This window comes from Manis javanica, chromosome 4, assembly GCF_040802235.1.
Source record: "Manis javanica isolate MJ-LG chromosome 4, MJ_LKY, whole genome shotgun sequence".
Classification (NCBI taxonomy): Eukaryota; Metazoa; Chordata; class Mammalia; order Pholidota; family Manidae; genus Manis; species Manis javanica.
Window position 1 is genome coordinate 41,076,310 of NC_133159.1, and position 15,571 is coordinate 41,091,880.

The window sequence follows — 15,571 nt, forward strand, 5'->3', positions numbered from 1 at the left end:
ATGTAAACGTCTATTTTATCTGATTGGTACTTAAATGTCATTATGCATCATTTTCTGAATGATTGTAACAGTTTATGATTAGAAATTAAAAGTAGGAAGTGATAAAAAAATTCTCAGAAAATGTTAACCAGAAAAAATCCTAAGAGACAGTATTAATGTCAGTCATAATAGACTTTAAGAAAAAAAATTTAAATTATTATGGAAAAAGAGAATACCCCAAATCCAGTATTGCATAGATAACATTCTTTGAGAATAGTGGAATAAATTAGAAATCTCTTAAAACAGTAGCCACACAACCTCACACACACTCTCCTAAATAATTCATTGGTGAAAGTAGAAATCATAATGGAAATTATAAAATATTTAAACCTGAATGATAATGAAGGGACCACATGTTTACACTACCTGTGAGGCAGCCTATGATTTATAATCTTAAATGAATATATTATAAAACAGATTGAAAATTAATGAGCTAAGATGAAATTTTAAAAATTAGAGAAGAAACTAATGATAAAAAAAGTAGAAAGAAGAAAATAACAAAGGAAAATTTCAGGCTAAAATCCCTTATTAAAATAAATATCAAAATCCTGAACAAAATACAGTAAACTATACCTAGTAATGTATGAGCAGAAATATTACAATCAAATTGAGTTTATTCTGGGAATACAAGGATGCTAATTCTAAGATTAATTAATTTACCATATCAGCAGATTAAAGAGGAAAACTATCTGACTGAGTAAAGCAAAAGAAGCAGTGAATAAAATGAAATATATGTGCAGATTAAGTAAGCTAGGAAGAGAAAAGAATATTCTTAACCTGGTAAGGGTTATTTGCTAAAATGCTATGTATAGTAGAAGCATTCTTTTAAAGCCAGCAGCAAGACAGGGGTGCCTGCTTTGGTTGCTGCCTTAAACACAGTACTCTGGCAGCCCTAGTTAATGCTGTAAGACAAAACAAGATAAAAAAGACAGAAAGCTTGGAAGGAAGAATTAAAATTAGTATTTTATCAAAATTAGTATACTAGAGTCCTAGCAAATATGTAACACAAGAATAAGAAACTAAAGAATTAAAAGGAAAAAGATTGGAAATGAAGAATAAACATATTTGGAATAGGAAAAATTAAAAATAAATGTTCTACAAATGGGAATTGGTATGTTGTGTTATACAAATGGAATACTATATAGCAGATAAAATGTACATGTATATTCTCAACATGGATAGTAAGTGTGTGTACACATGCATATTCTTAGCATAGGAAGCATATATATACTTAAAAATTACATATATACAGTTGACTCTTGAACAACACAGGTTTGAACTGCATAGGTATTTTTCTTTTCCAATAAATATACTGGTAAAATTTTGGAGATTTGTGACAAATAAAAAACATTTTCTTTATTCTAGGTTATTATAAGAATATGTTATAACATTACAAAGTACATGTTAATTGACTTATGTTATTGGTAAGGCTTCTGGTCAACAGGCTATTAATAGTTTTTTTGAGAATCAAAAGTTATATGCAGATTTTCAATTGGAAGTGGAGGGGCGTATGCTGCAATATTGCTCAAGGGTCAACTATTTATTTATTCAGCATGAACAAATCTGAACACAATACTGAGTGAAAAAAGAAAAAAAATTGCTCACTACTCTATTACTATCATCTAGAACAATGCCTAGAAAATTTAATAAATACTTGTTGAATCATGGATGATGGTAAAGCAGGTCCTCCATGCTATAGCATATTTGTTGAGCAGACTGAACCTTGAGCTTTCTTGCTTCCTTCTGTATTGTTAACTCCTCTCTTTTCTAAACTATGGGCTCTTTTAGAGCAGAGATGTATTTTACTCCTATTTATATTTCCTGCCTGTTATTCTTCCTGACCCAAAGTAGGTATTTAATAAATATGTTGAAGCAATTAGTGAATGTAGCTTGTTGTAATAACAGTGCCCTGTTAAGAAAGGGCTTTGGATCAGGAGTTGTTAAGACCTGAGTTCTGCCTTTTATTTGTAGGATCTTGGTCAAATTATTTTTATACCTCTCTTAGCCTCAGGTTTCTAATTTCTAAAGGAGAATAATACCTGTTCTGTCTAAGTCTTAGAGATCAAATTTAAATGTGTTATATGAATATAAGACTTCTACTATTCCAGCAGTGAGGGAAAGTATGTGGTTGTGGGATTGCAGTGGAAGTAGCTATGCTGTGTATTCTTAGCACTGTCTACGTTCCTTTTAGGAGCTGTGTGAGCAATGTGTGTCCCAGAGGAGTCACCATTCCTTTTTTATTATCTTTGGAACCAGTTTACTAGCCCAGTTTTCTCTTTCTGCAAAGGAAGGTTGGCCCTGAAATAGCTAGAATTCTGTTTTCTTTTCCTAAACCATGAGAACAAAACTGTTTTTGGCACCAGAACTATGATTCATATCTGAAGTATGTATGTGTGTAGAATAAAGGAGAAGAGGGAATATCAGAAAATTCATCTGGTTGCACAAGAGACTCCAGTACTTAGTATCTGGAACCTGGATAGTGTGACACTGCAGCAGTGGGTACCTTGGTAAGCCCAAGTACTGACAGAACTTGAAAGGGTGATCATCTAAAACCTTCTGAAGAAAAATCACGAGAATACACTGAAATACATATGGTCGTAAGAGCAAGGCTGAAATAAAAACTTTGATACTTTGCTGGGTTAGTATAACAAAGAACTTTGCTTGATAGTGGAATACTGTTTCCACATATGAGTTAGCAAAGGGAGTTTTGCTTTATCAGATGTAAAAAAATAAGTAATATAAACTCAGATAAGCGGGGAGGAAGGATGTTTGGCAGAAGAGAGCTTGGGGCAGTTGGTCAACCTCAAGCTGCCCAAGTGTAGAATTTGATGAAAGATGAGAGGTAGGATGGAGCAAATCACAAGGTGTCTTGTAGGCTAGGCTGTGGCTGAGTGATTATATCTCCTAAACCAGGACACTCCTGAGAGTAAAAGGAGGTTCTATTCATTATTATACTAGAACAAGTAGAATAATCTGGAATTGTCCTAGGCAAACCAGGTCATATGGTCACCTTATTTGAAGGTGAAGAAGAACCATTGATGTGGTTACATATCCTACAAGGAATGGGAAGTTAAAATGAATTTGAGGCAGGAGACTTGGACTAGTCTGAGTAATAATCTTGCCTGGTAGGGAGTGAGAGAGGTGGGCCAATTGCTAGATGAGGATGTGTAATTAAAAGTGTTGTTGTTAACAGAGGGTGTAAATGCAGTTGGGAAAGACAGTAGAGAAAGAGAACAACTGAAAATTGGTAGAGTAGGAGACCTAAGGAAAGGTAGGAGGGGGTGGAGCCCCTTTTTCATTATGGTAAGTGGAAAGGAAGCAAGGGTGGATATAGGTGCAGTGAGTCTTCAGGTGGGAGGGCATTAGTGGGTTTAGAGTTCCTGCCTGATGATGACTTATGTTGTTGTTGGGGGTTGAGGAAAGTAGAGAAGATTTTAAATAGCTACAGTGGACAATGGGAGACAGACCAGTTAGTTACAAGACAAGAAAGCCCCCATTACTACTTACATTCAATCTTGTCTGCCACTCTAGTAGCAGTCTTAAACCAGGCAGTCCTAGCCAATGCATAAAGCAAGAAAAATATATATATAAGGTTTAAGGATTGGAGTAGAAAAATTAAACTCTTATTCACAGAAATCCAAAAGAATCTACAGATGTGCTATTAGAATAGCTAAGTTAATTTAGTAAGATTACTGGATATAAGGTCAGCATACCAAAATAAATTCTATTTCAATATACCAGCAACAGGTAATTAGAAAATGATTTTTTCAAAATAGATATTTATAATAGCATCAGAAACATTAACTGTTTCTGATGTTCTAACATTACAAATTAATTTTGTCTTTGAACATTATACAAATGGACTCATATATATTTTCTTTTGTGTCTGGCTTATTTCACTCAATGTAATGTTTGTGAAATTCAGCAATGTTTTTGCAGTAGTTCATTTTTATTACTATATACAGTCTTCTTTTGTATTTTTTATTACTATATACAGACTTTTATTACTATATACAGACTTCCTCTGTATGGACAGAAAAGGTGGACAAGACCTATACTCATAAAACTATAAACATTATTGAAATAAAAAAGGAAGACTTAAATAAATGGCAATCCTAGTTCATTATCAGTCGATATCTTTGTGTGTGTGTGTGTGTGTGTAGAACATGTTCAGCTGACTCTAAAATTAATAAAGGGCCAAGAATACCCACTTCTGATTTCTACTGCTTAGTCAACAGACAGACCTCAGTAGAAATTGTAAATTGTTCTCACCTGCCATTCTAGTGAGACCTGACTATGGCTATGGTAGTGATACAGATTTATAATTCATAAAAGCCAAGAGAGAAAAGTTGGGGGACTTTCTATACCTGATTTCCAAATGTAAAGGATTACCAAAGATAACATAGAAGAATGTTTTCATGTCTTTGGGATAAGGAAAGACTTAAAGAAGACACAGAAAATGTAACTACAAAGTGTAAAATCAGTACATTGTATTATGTTAAAGTTAAGAACTCTTCATGAAAATACATCATTATGAGAATACAAAGACTGGCAACAGGGTGGGAGAAGATACTTGCCTAATTCATAACCAGTGAAGGATTCACATCCAGGACATATAAAAACCCTTACAAGTAATTAGAAAATGATAGTCCAATCTTGTCAATAGGTAAAAAAACCTGAACAATTTCATAAGAGGATGTTCAAATGGCCAAGAAACATGAAAAGATGCTTAACCTTATTAGTTATCAGGAATGTAAATTAAAACCACTATACAATACCATTACTCACCTGCTTGAATAACTGAAGTAAAAAAATAGTGAAGATATGGAGCAATTTAAACTTTCGTAAACCACAGTAGGAATTTAATTGGCACAACTGTTTTTGAGAATTGTATGAAGTGTCTGTTAAAATTGGTATGTGCATATCTTACCACTTAGCAAATTCACTCCTAGATTGTATCTAAGCACATGTATAAGAAAAGATATGACTAAGAATGTCATAGCAGCATAATTCTAATAACCTAAAACTGGAAACAACATTAACTGTCCATTTACAATGGAACTGATAAATAAATTGTGGATGTCCATACAAAGGAAGACTGTATATAGTAATAAAAATGAACTGCAAAAACATTGCTGAATTTCACAAACATTATGTTGAGTGAAATAAGCCAGACACAAAAGAAAATATATATGAGTCCATTTGTATAATGTTCAAAGACAAAGCTAATTTGTAATGTTAGAAGTAAGGGTAGTATTTACCTTTGTGGTGGAGGACAGGGCTAATGATTTGGAAAAACTCCAAGTGGAGCATCTCTTCACTGAGCTTGTACAGTTGGGATTTGTATATATGTAAAGCTGTTTTCAAATGATATAATATGTGTTAAATAGTGTCTGGCTCATTGAAATTTTTCAGTAATTGACAATATTAACTATTTACTGTGGTTTAGTTCTCTGTGATGACAAGGTCTAGGGCCTTAGTGTGCAATAGAACTTTCTTTAGTTACTAAAATGTTCTCCATCTGCACTGTCTAGTTCCATAACCACTAGCCACATGTGGCTATTAAGTATTTGACATATGACTAGAATGACTGAGCAACTTATTTATAAATTTTACTTAGTTTAATTAACTATAATTAAAATTTAAATATCCACATGTGATTAGTGGCTATCTTATTGGATAGTGCAGGTTCAGGGTATTGCCACAGGGAATGAATGACTAAAGAAGAATGGCAATACAGTTTGAGTTGAACAAATCAAGAAACTGGGGGCTCCAGTGTCAGGTAAGTTGCCTCTGTACATTGAAGAATGCTCAAGGTAATGGCAAGACCTGATTGGAGTGGCAGATGATCTGATAGGTTCCAGAGTCTTCAAGGCAGCATTTGTGTAGAGGAGGGGAAAAGTGTAATGGACCAGAAAAGAATGCTATCTCCCATATAGGTTGTCAAAGGTACTTAGGTAGAAATATTTCTGAAGCACTATACAGGTAGTTAAGAACCATTGAAGGAGAGTGTCAAGAAAGAAGTGGTCAGCAGCCACAATGCTTATGCGTGGTGCTGTATGACAAGACTAGAGAGTAGTAAACCGGTCATTGGAGACGTGAGAGCACAGATGGGTCCAGTGGTGGGGAAGGAAGCTGGACTGCAGGAGTGAATTAAAGGTGAAGGCATGGCTAATTTTCAAAAAGCTCTTCTATGAAAGCAATGAGAAAGTAGGTGGTAGTAATGGGGAAAGATGAGGTTTGCTTTTGTTTAAGAAATGGTGGGGAATTGAGCTTGAAGGACATAAAAAAAAGTGAAATTGTTTTTTTTTTCAATGTGTGGAAGACACGTTGAAGCTGAGTACATATAGGGTTTCAGTGACTTGAGGAGAAAGGGTGAGTGATAACAATGGAAAGGTTGGTTGGACCAGATTTTGAACAGTCTTGAATGGCATTATGAAGGAATGTTTACTTTATCTAATAGTTCGTGGAAAGCCATGGAAGGTTTTAGAAACATCTGGATCTCCTGTGAGAGTCTGTACTTTAGAAATAGTGCAAAACAGTACAAAAAAATACTACCTCTGCCACCCCAAAGTAGTATTTAGAAATACTACTCTGGCAATAGCAAGGACTGTGGACTCTAGGTGGCCAGACTGAGGCAGACAGATTACTTTATCAAGCCAGAAGTGACATTGACTTTGCTTAGGGCAATAGTAATTTGTAGGCTGAAGAAGAGTTGGATTTGAGATTATAGTTCAGAAGTGCAATGAGTGAAACTTGTGATGGAATGAAGGAGAATGTATATAGAACCTATAGGTTTCTAGGTTCTGAGTTGACTAGGTAACAGGTTGACTAGGTATCTGAGTTGACTAGGTAACTGGTGAACTTATGTTAAGGGACCCAAAAGAAAGAAGAGGCATTTGGGATTGGGGTGATTTATAACAGCTTCATTGAGATATAATTTACATGCCATACAGTTCTCTCACTTAAAGTACAGTTCAGTGTTTTTAGTATAATCACAGAATTGTGCAACCACCACCACAATCAATTTTAGAATGTTTTCATTGCTTCATAAAGAAACCCATACGCATTAGCAGTCATTCCCTATTTTAACTTCCTCTCCCCTCCACCTCCGCAGCCCTAGGCAGTCATTACTCTACTCTTGGTCTCTATGAATTTGCCTATTTGGGACATTTCATATAAATGGCATCATACAACATGTGGTCCTTTGTGGCCAGCTTCTTTGACTTTATATTTTCAAAGTTCATCCATGTAGAGATCACTTTTTGCCATATACTATACTTATCTCTTTGTGTGTTTTATCTCCTCCACTGGAATATAAATGCCTTGTGGGCTGGGACTACTGTTACAAATTCCAGAAATGTATCTAGCACATATTTTTGTATTGAGTTATTACTCAGTAAATATTTGATAATCATAATTTAGAAGATTAACTGTTAACCATAAAATTAAGTAAACCAGAAAGCTGCTCTCACATATGCTTAACCACTGAGGTGTGTCTATATTTGCTGTTAGGAATAAGTAGACACCATGGCAGTGTTTTTGGTGCTGACATTAATTCTTTGTGTGACCTTGGGTAAGTCATTATACTCCTGAAGACATTTTCCTTATCTGAAAACGGAGGTAAAAATCCCTGTCTAACCTGAAACTGAGAAATAACTAAGATTTGGATAGAGTTGGGGTTCATCCAGACAGCTTCTGAAAGAAATGAATAAATGTTTGGCTCTATTAGCTCCTGGGATAGCAGTGTCCTTTTTTCATAGGATTAGGTATTTTGGCCTCATGAGTCTTTTCAACCTCATTTTCAAGGTCCTGGTTTTGTCTTGAGCACACTGCTTCATTTGTCACCAACCTGGGGCATTTTATCTATTCCATGTTCTCTAACTTTTCTCTCTGGAATACTTAAGACATCTATTCCTTAAGGATACTGACCAATAGACTCTCTGTTTTGCATAGCAACCTGTCTCTTCCCTTAATTCCTGTTGTCTTAAGAGGCTGTATGTAACTGAATACAAAAAAATAAAAATTTAAAACTCACTATATCCACCTTCTTGGAACAAACAACTTATAAATGCAGTCTCCTCCCCACACTTTTGGGGAATTGTTCATGCTTTTTTATCTAGAAAACATTGAGTGTGTACTTGAGTGCCACATATTAAAATAAATAATATAGTTATTGACTTCCAAGAGCTTATAGCAGTTCAGTAGGAGGAGGCAGACATATAAACAGATAATCACAGTGGTTATGAGAGGATATCTGGAAAAAGTGACTTGGACAATGTTTTGAAGCAAGTCATGGCACTTCTGCACTAACAAGTATAACACAAAAGCAGCCTGATGAAGAGCACCTGTGTTTTTTGAACCTCAGTACAACCTGGTGAGGTGGAGATTTCTGACACCATTTTAGAAAGCATTCTAAAGCTCAGAAAGGCTCCATGACTGTCTCTTAAACATAGAACCTAGATTCAGCCTCTCTGTTCCCTCCCCCTCCCACTACTCCATACCTCCTATGCAAGGATTGAAAGTACCATGCAGAGTACTGCAGTGCCCTGCCATCCCCTCTCCCTTAGTTCTCCCTCCTCAATCAAAAGTAGACACTCAGATTGCCCTTTTCTGCGTCTATCCTGCTTGCAGTGTTGTGGTACATTGAGCGTTCCAGGGCTGTAGCAGTAGTGAATATTGCTGATGTCATTGTTTGCCTTATTGGGATTTTGCTCTTTGTTTCACAGGGAGCAGTGATTGGTATAGACGATGAGGACGACAGCACCTTCACAATAACTGTTGATCAGAAAACCTTCCATTTCCAGGGTGAGCTGAAAGAAGAGATTCTTTCTCTTCATAGTCCCAAATGCTGCTTTCCTTCTCTTTTGGGTTGTTTGCTGGATGACTTGAATGATTTTGCAACTGATACTGCATGAACCAGTGCACAGGAACGTTCTGGATGAAGTGGTACTGCAGGTTAGGCAGGGATTTGTATCTGCAGTGGATACAGATCTACTTGAAACGACTGTGGATCTGGCTGCAATTGGAGATTAAAAATTAAAAGGGAGAGTAATGGGCTGCTGCTGCTGGCTTGTGTTTACAGAAGGTTGCTGATCTTTTTTGAGGAGTATGGTTCTGCTTCTGCATGAAGAGTCTAAAGACTGTGAAGGTTGCAGTTTTTGTCCATGTAAAACTCAAAATGGAAATTAAATTGAAGCTGGTGGCAACCTTTGGATTAAAGGTTTTGCTTTGCTTCGCTTCAACAACTGCAAATTTGCTTCATTTTACCTGTATTTCTGTGTCTTGTCTGCCAGCTGTCATTTCTCTGCTATTATCCTTTTTATAGTTAATAGCACCAATGCCATCTGCCACTGCTGTGTTTCAGCATTGCATGCTATGGTTCACCAGTAGAAAGGATAAGGTACTGTGTGATCATTCTCATTTCACCTTGCTTTGAAAATCTAAACCAGCAAATAAAAATCCATTTTAACGATCCTGTCCTAATGTACCTTTCATGTGTTAGGAGTGTTTAATAGCTTTATTACAAATGTTTTTGTTATTTTGCCTGCCAGAATAACCTCTATTTTATGTTTAAAGCAGTCCAAGGAACTTATAAGTGCGAAGATCTGGAGATGTTAGCACTTTCTGTGAACTACAAGTGATAATGTACTGTGATAGATGCTAGCTATACAATACAGATAAATACTAAATAAATTTTTAGCTTAAAAATGTTTTGGCTATGATGTCTTCACAATGTTAAGATTGTTATATGGTAGGTTGAGACAGCTATTGTCCTGTGCTAGGATAGTATATTGCAGTTATTTTTCTTCATTGTCTTGTTTAAGAAATGAACACAGAAATGAAAGATGCAGCTTATATATAGTAAAGACAAATCAAGTACTCAGTAATATCTGTAATGCTTTTAGGAAAAAGTGCCTTTAAAGTATTTACTGTGTTTGGTCATAGTCTTTATTCAGAGCTGCTTAACTTAATGATGCTCTCCTATAGCAGAAATTTTCTGCTATATTTAGTTTCATGAAGTATTTTCAATCTTATTATGAAAGCCCAGGGCCTTTATTTTTACATTAAGTATATAGTGTTGCTTATAAACTAGATAATGCCCACACACTGGAACTCATTACTTGAGTGAAGTTGAATACCTCAGTGCGTTTCAAAAAAATAGCTGCTGGATGCAGGTGAAGGCTGCAGTATGGAATTTTCTCCTCTGCAGTTACTAAGGAGACACTTCCTTTGGACTTACAGAAGCTGTATTGTTTGCCTGTTAAAGGAGAGGAGACTCAGAGCTCCAGAGCAAAGGCACCTCTGCCTTTTGGTTTACTTCCAAATTATTTATGCTAAACTGATCTCCCCTTTGGCTTGCTTCTAAAACAGGTAATTCCTTTAACAAATGATTTACGTGACAAGTATAAATCAGAGTTATATGTATTTTTTTAGTGGATTCTTGGTTCTGAGACTGTCAGATTGGTTAGTTTATTTTTAGTTATGGATTCTAAGGCAACATGAGATTATCTGGCTTGTAAAGAACTTGGTAAGACTATGTATTTTTGGCAGTAATAAGTTATTTCACATAGGTCTTTTCTCATAAGAAAATCTCTGAAAATTTGATAAAAAGTTCTCAATGCCTGATAGGTCTTGATTATAATTGAAAGCAAATTTGGCTGATATATATTAGCATGTATTTAAATGTGTTGAAGTTTTAATGTACAGAATTTTTTAAAGCAAGTGAAGTGTCAGTTGATGCATCTCTACTTACCATCAACTATTAGAGGGAAAACTGTAATTTGTTCAGATTCATTTATTCAACATCTGTTTTAGACATTAGTCTAAGTTCTGGGGATACAGTAGTGAACAAAACAGATGAAATTTCTTGCCCTTTTGGGTCATTCATTCTGGAAGAAGAGAAAGCCAGTAAACAAAATCAATTAGTAAAGTCTAACTAAATAAGAGAGTGCTAAGTCCAGGGGAGAAAAAAATAAAAGAGAGAATGAAGAAGAAGTGAGGTTGTTTATGAGGTGGTGGGTGGGGGGAGTGGGCTGGTAGATTTTAGAGTGGTCGGGGAAAAACTCATTGGGATGGTGCTTTTCAATGAAAGCCCAGAAGGAAGTGAGGGAACAAGCTAAAGGCTTTCTTGGGGATAATGTTGGAAAGTACATCATTCTAGGCAGAGGCAACAGTAAGTGCAAAAGAGTGTGCTGCCATATTTGAAGAACAGCATGGAGGCCAGCCCTGGTTAGAGTAACCATGATGGTGAGTGGTGGTGGGAGATGAGGTCTAAGAAGTAACAGGGAGTTCCGTCATGTGAAACCTTACACTCCATTGTGAGGACACTGAATTTTACTAAGATGAGAAGCTATTAGGTTTTTAGCTGAGGAGCAACCTGATGTGATTTTTTAAAAAACACTCTAGAGAATAAAATGCAAGAGGCAGGGACAGACGTTGAGAAACTAGATAGAAGGCTATTGTAATCCTGAAGAGAGATGATGGGGGCTTTCACATGGTAGCAGTGGGGGTAGGGATGTAGTAAGAAGTGGTTGAATTATGTAGGTATGTTTAATCAACTTTATTGAGGTATAATTAAATACAATGAAGTGTCCACTTTATAAAGTTCAGTGAGTATTGACAAGTTTATTTACTCATATAACTGCTTCCACAATCAAGATCTAAAACATTTCTATATCACCTTAGTTTCCTTATTCCTTAAGTCAGTCCCAGCTCCCCAGCCCCTGGCCCCAGGCAACTGCTGCTGTACTTCTATCACTATGAAGTTTTCTTTTGAAGAGTTTCATATAAATGGAATTATACAGTATGTACTCCTTTTTCATCTGGCTTTATTTAAGCTCAGCATAATGTTTTTAATATTTACTCTTATTGTTACATGTATTGGTAGTTTGTTCCTCTTATATTGCTAAGTAGTAGTCTGTCATATCATATTATATTTATTTTGAAGGTTGAACTATAGCATGTGAGAGAAAGACAGGAGTCTAGGTTGTCACCAAGAGCTGTGGCTTAGGCAGTGAGAATGGAGATGCCGTTAATGGAGGTGGGAAGATTGCAAGAGGAACTAGTTTGTGTGTGTGGTGGTGGTGGTGGGGCATGTGGGCATCAGTAGTTGAGCCTTAGACATGTTTATAAATAAGTTCTAGATGCCTATCAAACATCCAGATGGAGATGTCAAGTAGGCTGTTGAAATGTGGAGTTCAGGAGAAAAGTTCACACTGGAGAAATAAATTTGGGAGTCATTGGCATATAGATGTTATGTAAAGCCACAAGAATTTGGGAGTAAGTGTAGAGAAAAAGGGGTCCAAGTAATGAGCCCTGGAGAACTCCAACAATTACTTAGAGTGTACGGAGATGAGGCAGAACTAGCAAAAGACATTGAAAAGAAGCAGTCAAAAAAGGAGGAAGAAAACCAAGTGAATGTGGTAACCTGGAAGCCAGGAGAGAAAGTATTTCTCGGAGTAAAGAGGAATCAACAATTGTGTCAAATGCTCCTGATAGATCAAGTAAGCTTAGGGCTGAGAAATGATCACGAGATGTATCAGTCAGGAGTCTATTGGCAGCCTTGAGAAGAGCAATTTTAAGGTAGAAGAATAAACAGTGCTTTCAAGTTCTGTGCTAAAGGGAAGGTGGTAAAAATAGCAGTAGAGGGGGGAATAAGAGCAAGGGACTCTTTAAGATAAGAGAAATAATTGCATGCTTTATGCTGTTCGCAGCATTGATGATGTGAAAGAGAAAGAGGAGAATAACTGGATTGTATCCTTGAGAAGGTAAGAGAAGATGGGTCCCAGTGTGTAGGTGGGGCATTGCCTTTTGATAGGAGCATGGACAGTTCATTCATAGGAGCTAAAAATTTCAAGTGTATGGGAATTCATGTAGGTAGGTTACTATCACCTACATTTCCTACATGGTTTTAATCTCTAGCAGTCCTACATGTCCTAAATCCTGAAACATCATTTTTTTATAGTAAAGAGGATTATTAGTATCACGGAAAAAAACAAATTCATCTAACAATAGATCATTTGTCATTACAGTGATTCCCAGTTCTGGTAACTTGATATTTCACAGTATGCACAGTTTTAAAGAAATGCCATAAAATCTCAGGTCAGAGTTAATTTAAATTAATTTTATTTTTAAGAAACAAATACTCTCTATAGTTTTTTTTTTCATTTGGGCAATAATTGAAGTTACATCTAGCATAACAGAGCTTTTAAAAAGTTTGAAAAGTACAATTTCATTCTATCCTTTTACAGAAATTAAAAAGAAAAGAGTTGCAATTTATCTTTATAAACCAGCCCTTTTCTTTTGGATAAGGGCGAAAAATGATGCCTTTTCCTATCACTCAGCTAAAGTTGTTTGCATGTAGGTTATTGACTAGAATTGTACAGAAAGCAGTTTTGGTATTAGACTAGCTGGTAAACTCTAACATTTATTGTATATAGAGCATGTAATTCCCCATGCTAAGAACTGAGTGTATATGAGTAAGTAAGACATGGGCGATGGTGTCAAGGAGCTTATAAAGAAGTAATTATGATGGAGTGTGATATATGCTGTAGTAGTGGAAATGTGTATAGAGCATTGAAATCATGAAGAGGCAAAAGAGGTAATATCTTTGTGTTTCACAGAAGATAAGTTTTTCTTGTTATCAAGTATTTCTTTTTATAATAATCAAAATTAGAAATCATACTAGCTCTGAAATTTTCAAGTTGCTTAGAAATATATGATGTAAAAATTAAAAGGTCTTTGTCACCAGGCTCTCTCCTTCCCTTCTCCCTCCTTACCCCCTCTCTCTCACAGAGTTCTGAAGATTAAATAGAAGTTTGCCAGGCTGAGGGATGTTGTAGCATGTGCAAAGGTATGGGAATGTGATGCTGCCAGTGTGTTCAGGGAACGATAAATGTTTCATACTGTCAGAACAATGGGGAGAAGATGAAGCTGTAGAGATAGGGAGAGGCCTACATCTAATACAAAAATGTTGTATTTTTATGAGGTCTGTGGGAGCCAATGAAACCAAGTTTTAATAAGAGAAGAGACATAATGAGATGTGGGTTTAGACAAATAGCTGTGTTTTTGATAAGGCCCTGAGGTGATTAAAGCAGTGGTAATGGGGGAAAAGGAGAGGAATTACACTTGAGATTTTTAAGAGGTGAAGCTGTAGGAACTGGTGATTGCTTGGAAGTGGGAGGTGAGAGAATGAGAGTAGTTAAAGGTGACATTTTTGGCTTGGCTCACTGTTTGTGTGTTGCCCACATCTGATAGAGAATACAGAAGAACAGGCATGGTGCCGGACTTCTTATGTTTGTGAGACCACACACAGGTATAGATGGTGATGGCGACTGGATCTGAGTCTGGGCTGGAGATGGAGATTTGTGGTTGTCAGTATATTGCTGGTAGGTGGAACTAGAAGTTGAAAATGTGAATGTGTAAGAGCTAGGTGAATGAAGAGTAAAGCCGAATAACAATTAGCAATTTGGAGAGTTTACAGCCTGTTTGAGGGGATTTAGTTCCAGACAGTTGTAGGTTTTTGATAAGGCTTGTCCAATGTTGCTAGATCATCTGGTTTTTCAGAAGTCAGAAATCCAGATTTATTGTATGTAGGTTCAGATTTGAATATGTGTGTGTTAAGTCTTCAGATTAAAAAATATATGTAGGCCAACAAAATGCAACTGTGGGCTAGATTAAACCTCTGTGTATTTCCAGTCTCTGGCTAAAACCATGGTAGAAGTAGGTGTGAACCTTCTGGGAGAACTGACTAAGAACAGGGCTGAAGACCAAACCTTGGATCACACTAGGGCAGAACCATTGATAGGCTGGCTCAAAGGAGTGATAAAGAGATTGGGGTGAAAGCTATTAGCTTCAACCATATGAAAGTACTGTTATTATAGGTCAAAAGTAGTTGTGTAGCAGTAGTTCATACTACCCATCTCAACCTGATAGAAGACTTGACACTCTACAGTGCACACTAATAACTAGAAAAATACCCAGTATTTAAAATTCTACCTTCAACATTTCACCCATATTATCAAGTCCTTACCACCCTATTGCAGTCACTGTCCCATCAGCATAGTAAGATGCTATAGAGTCATTACTTGTCTTCTCCATGCTGTACTGCCTTCCACATTCCCTACCTTTATTTGTGTGCTAATTATAGTGCCCCTTGATCCCCTTCTCCCTCCCTCCCCCACCCATCCTCCCCAACCCCTTCCCTTTGGTAACTGCTAGTCCTTTCTTGGAGTCTGTGAGTCTTCAGTTTTGCTTTGTTGTTATACTCCATAAATGAGTGAAAGCATTTGGTACTTGTCTTTCTCTGCCTGGCTTATTTCACTGAGCATTAATAGCCTATAGCTTCATCAATGTTGTTGCAAGTGGGAGGATTTGCTTTCTTTTTACGGCTGAATAATATTCCATTGTGTTTATGTACCACCTCCTCTTTGTCCATTTATCTATTGATGGACTCTGAGGTTGCTTCCATATCTTGGCTGTTGTAAATAGTGCTGTGATAAACATAGGAATGCATATGTCTTTTTGAATC

The 15,571-nt window shown here is 36.4% G+C and overlaps 1 protein-coding gene across 5 annotated transcripts in view; it reads left to right on the plus strand.

Annotated features, from left to right (window-relative positions):
- The window catches only part of OSBPL9 (oxysterol binding protein like 9), a 185,040-nt gene that overhangs the window by 72,398 nt on the left and 97,071 nt on the right, over positions 1 to 15,571 (plus strand). For all 5 annotated transcript variants that reach the window (XR_012130161.1, XM_073233919.1, XM_073233920.1 and 2 more), the window contains exon 3: positions 8,769 to 8,847. Coding sequence is in view for 4 of the 5 variants with exons in the window: in XM_073233919.1 (XP_073090020.1) it covers positions 8,769 to 8,847 (79 nt within the window). In the remaining variant the exon portion in view is untranslated. The remainder of the gene's footprint in view (positions 1 to 8,768; positions 8,848 to 15,571) is intronic.